The 3,955-nt window shown below is 32.8% G+C and overlaps 1 protein-coding gene across 1 annotated transcript; it reads left to right on the forward strand.

The window, feature by feature from the left end:
* The first annotated feature begins 2,388 nt into the window (after positions 1 to 2,388).
* Positions 2,389 to 3,400, forward strand: LOC141532983 (eukaryotic translation initiation factor 2A-like). Its single transcript, XM_074251615.1, has one exon. It carries the CDS (start codon positions 2,931 to 2,933, stop codon positions 3,309 to 3,311), a length of 381 nt encoding a protein of 126 aa, XP_074107716.1. The 5' UTR covers positions 2,389 to 2,930; the 3' UTR covers positions 3,312 to 3,400.
* The last annotated feature ends 555 nt before the right edge of the window (positions 3,401 to 3,955 follow it).

The raw sequence follows: 3,955 nt of genomic DNA on the forward strand, positions 1-3,955 counted from the left end.
AAAATTATTCGATAATGCTTACGAGTGTGTCATATAAAGCCACTAGTGCGCATACTCTTTTTGTTTAAACGGAGTTATCGTAGCCCGAAGTCATGTATTTGGAATGTTATCAATTTTTTTCGTTTGCTTATCGTTTGCCGTTTCCTTTTGGTAAAAAAAAATTATTCTTAGAGAGAATTATTCGTATACATTTACTTTCGCAATTATTTTATTTGATTCCTTCCACTCAATTCTTTCAACGTTTTAGTTCTGGAATACAGTTCGATTTTCACGTGCTTTATGAGCTGATTTTTCATAAAAAGATGTTAGTCTGATGAATTTACCTCTGTAGTTATTTCATATGACTTATTCGCGATAAATATTTCATCCTCATTTTATAGTTTCGCTATTTTTCTAGAATACTTGAGAGAGAGGACAAAAAAAGGTTAGCCGTTATAAGGATTTCAGAAATACTCACGTAAATTGGCGATGTTTACGAGTCTATTAACTGCTCCCCAAAGTCCTTTGAAAATCATGAGTTAATTTCTTTTATAATTATTACTATTTTTTTCTTTCTTTATTTTATCGTAAGGAAAACCTTAAATGAGAAGAATTATTCCTATGCACTTTTTTTTTTCCAATACTTTTAGTTAATTTCTCCACGTTAATTCTTTTAGCCTCTTAATTCTGCAGTGTAGTTCACGTGCTTATCTTTTGCTCCGGAATGTAAATGCAATCCTATTTTGTTACAATGTTTCAACGGCTACTGAGTGTATGTGCGTTAAATCTTATTATAGTTAGTTCTTATATGGCTGCGTTACTGAATGGTACATAGTGGCTAAAAATAAAAAAATTCTTTTTTTTTTTACCATTAATTTGCGTAAAAAAAAAATTTTAACTTCACGCTAAGAAAATCGAAGATTTTCGAAAAATCGGGAAGTTATTGTTTTTACCCCGTTTTGCAAAAATCGAGTTTTCTACAGATCTCGACGTTTTGAGGCCTTAGAAATCTTTCCTTACCCTTCCCGCGATGGTGTCCGTATGTCCGTATGTCTCTCTGTATATATATATATATATATATATATATATATATATATATATATATATATATATATATATATATATGTGTGTGTGTGTGTGTGTGTGTACCTTTTGTAACTTTTAAACGGCTTTACCGATCAATTCCAAAAACTAATCAGCTTTTAACATAAAAAAACCACGTCGACTGCCGCCAGTCCGATCAAAATCGGTTGATTCGTTCGTGAGTTATCGGGACCGGAAGGAAGTTAGCGCAGAATATTTTTTTTTTTTTTATAAACTATATGCCAAATAATTGCTCCTTAAATGCTCTTCCAGAATCCGCAATTGCTCCAGATATATAATTAATATTTAATTAATAATTAATTTTTTAAAAAATTGCTAACTTGGAAAATTAAAATTCTTATAATTCAAAAAATAATTCACTTTATACTATATTTTTTTGCTCTAAAAATTGCTCTCGATTTGCTCTATTGACTAGACAAAATAGTTATCGGATTTTTGCCGTATTTATAATAATTAATTACAATAAACTATTTGTACGTGTTAATTGCTGCGCCATGACGTCATCAATTGTCGTTGGAACTTATGAAGGCCATATTTACATGTACTAGTGCTGAACTTGCTATTTCATGTTCGCCTTAATGTTTATTATTTACATAAAAACTTAGGTTATTCTCACGAGGATCAGGTATAACCACAGTTTACGTTTGAAGTTTAAATGTATCCGGATACAATAATAATAATTAAATGTTTATATTCTGCTATTAATAATAAATTGTCAATTTGATATTTCTTATGAGTAATCGAATTATGACTCAATAAATGTAGATAGTTATGTACTATCTGCGGTTATGCTACCAGGTATTGTTATGTTTATCATTATTATAATGTATAACGTTCACGTAAGGTAATATTGAATGGGAAATATATTGAATATTACAGGTCAATACGTGATGTATAAGTTGGAAATAAATTGCATATTAAATAGAATAGTATTTGAGTAATTCATTTTGATGTTGCGAGCAAACCGTTCAACTATTGAAAGGTATAGAGGTGTTGTATACATTAAATAGTGCAATTGGGATTTTCGCTTTCCAAGTTAAGATTGTTACAAAAATTCGTCAATTATTATCACACCTCTCATGAAAAATTCTCAGAATCTCACCATCACCGATACAGATAATGGAGTTGTTGCTTGAGCTATGGCCCTCTAAGGCACGAGGAAGTGTCGTCCTTTGTTAAAGACGATGGTAAAAATTGCAAGGGTACGAGGAAGTGTCGTTCTTTGTTAAAGACGACGGTAAAAATTGCAAGGGTAAGACATTTAATCCAGATGGTAAATACTTTGCCTGGAATTCTGGAGCTACGGTTAAAATTGTTTTGTGCAGTACTTGGGCTGTCGTTGCTATCATCAAAAAGCCAAAAGTATGTGCTCTACAGTTTTCAACTCTTGGAACACATTTAATAATAAGATAGCCTTTCATCGTATCAGCAGCTAATCCTCAAGGAAACCCTCAGCTCCACATCTGGAAGTCAAAAAACAGCGAACATGTTCAAAGTTTTACCCAGAAATGACGAATTGGTTGGAAGCCCCAGTGGTCAGACGATGAAAAAATCTGCGCTATTTTCATCAACACGAACATAGTAATCTACGAATATGCAGATTTTGAAAAAGTTGTTCATCGTATAAATGTAACCAAAGCCGGAAGATTTAAAATAGCACCTGGAAACGCTCCTTCCACATTGTAATGTATACACCGAGTAAAACTGGACAACCATCGTTAGCTCGACTCTTCGAGTACCCGAAACCGGACAGCGCACAATCTTTAGCAACCAAGAGCTTTTTCCAGTCTGATAGAGTTGATTTTTACTGAAACTCAAAGGGTACAAGCGTGTTGATTCTGACCAGTATGGACATTGACAAAACTGGAGCTTCATACTACGGTAAGCAAGCACTGCATTACTTCAGTACAAAGGGTGACAAGGCCATTGTTACTCTGCTCCACTGGTCACCAGAAGATCAGCATTTTATGACTGCTACCACTGCACCGAGGCTCCGTATGGCTAATGGGTTTAAAATTTGGCATTACACTGGTACTTCTCTGTACAAAAGGCCTTGGAACAAGCGGGAAGAACTGTGGAAAGTCCTTTGGCAACGGTTTCCTGTAAATTCCTTCCCGGAACAAGCAATTAGTTACAAAGCTGTTGAGGGTATTGCACTCAGTGCTCCTCAGGCTTCAAAGCAAGTTTACAGATATCCCTCGGCTCGTGGTCGTACAATAAATTTTTAATTGCATGACGATGATAACGATGCTTCCAAGAAGAACACCAGCAACACGTCGTCAAAAGCCGCGCTCAAGGCCAAAAAGAAGCGCGAAGCTAAAAATGTTAAGAAAGAGTTGGAAGCTAATGCGCAGAAAAAAATTTAGTGAGTCTTGTTAAGTTCATATTTTTCATATACAACAGAAAAAAAAAAATTTTTGCAAGAAAAGAAAAAAATTTACAAGGAAATGAAATTCTTTAGTGAAAAAATTTTTTAATTAGCAAAAATTTTATTTTTCTGTATCTCTAAAAACATTTTGATCACTGATTGATTACTTTACACATTTTTTTCAGTTACTGCCCGAACACTTGGCTTGAATATACACTGAGCAATAAATTTATATTAATTGAAAATCAACGGTCTTAATAGTATACAACAACTAATCTATCTAGGAACATGTAAGTCGCTGATATATTAAAGAGCAATTATATATTTTCTGTAAGATTACTTGAGTTGGTATTTAATGCGAATATTTAAAAAATATCAAGATGACAGTAATGTAGTGAAAAATTAGAAGTTAAAATTTGAAATAATTGGTAAAAAAGTTTATATTTTATTCGTTAAAAAAGATCATATATGTTTACTAATTTCATCATTTTTATTATTTACGAT

This window comes from Cotesia typhae, unplaced genomic scaffold (genome assembly GCF_013202065.1).
Source record: "Cotesia typhae breed Kobodo isofemale line unplaced genomic scaffold, CoteBio_Ctyphae contig_77, whole genome shotgun sequence".
Taxonomy (NCBI): Eukaryota; Metazoa; Arthropoda; class Insecta; order Hymenoptera; family Braconidae; genus Cotesia; species Cotesia typhae.

Excerpts from the sequence above, each read along its gene's own strand:
- LOC141532983 (XM_074251615.1), top strand. The coding sequence starts at position 2,931 with ATGGACATTGACAAAACTGGAGCTTCATACTACGGTAAGCAAGCACTG.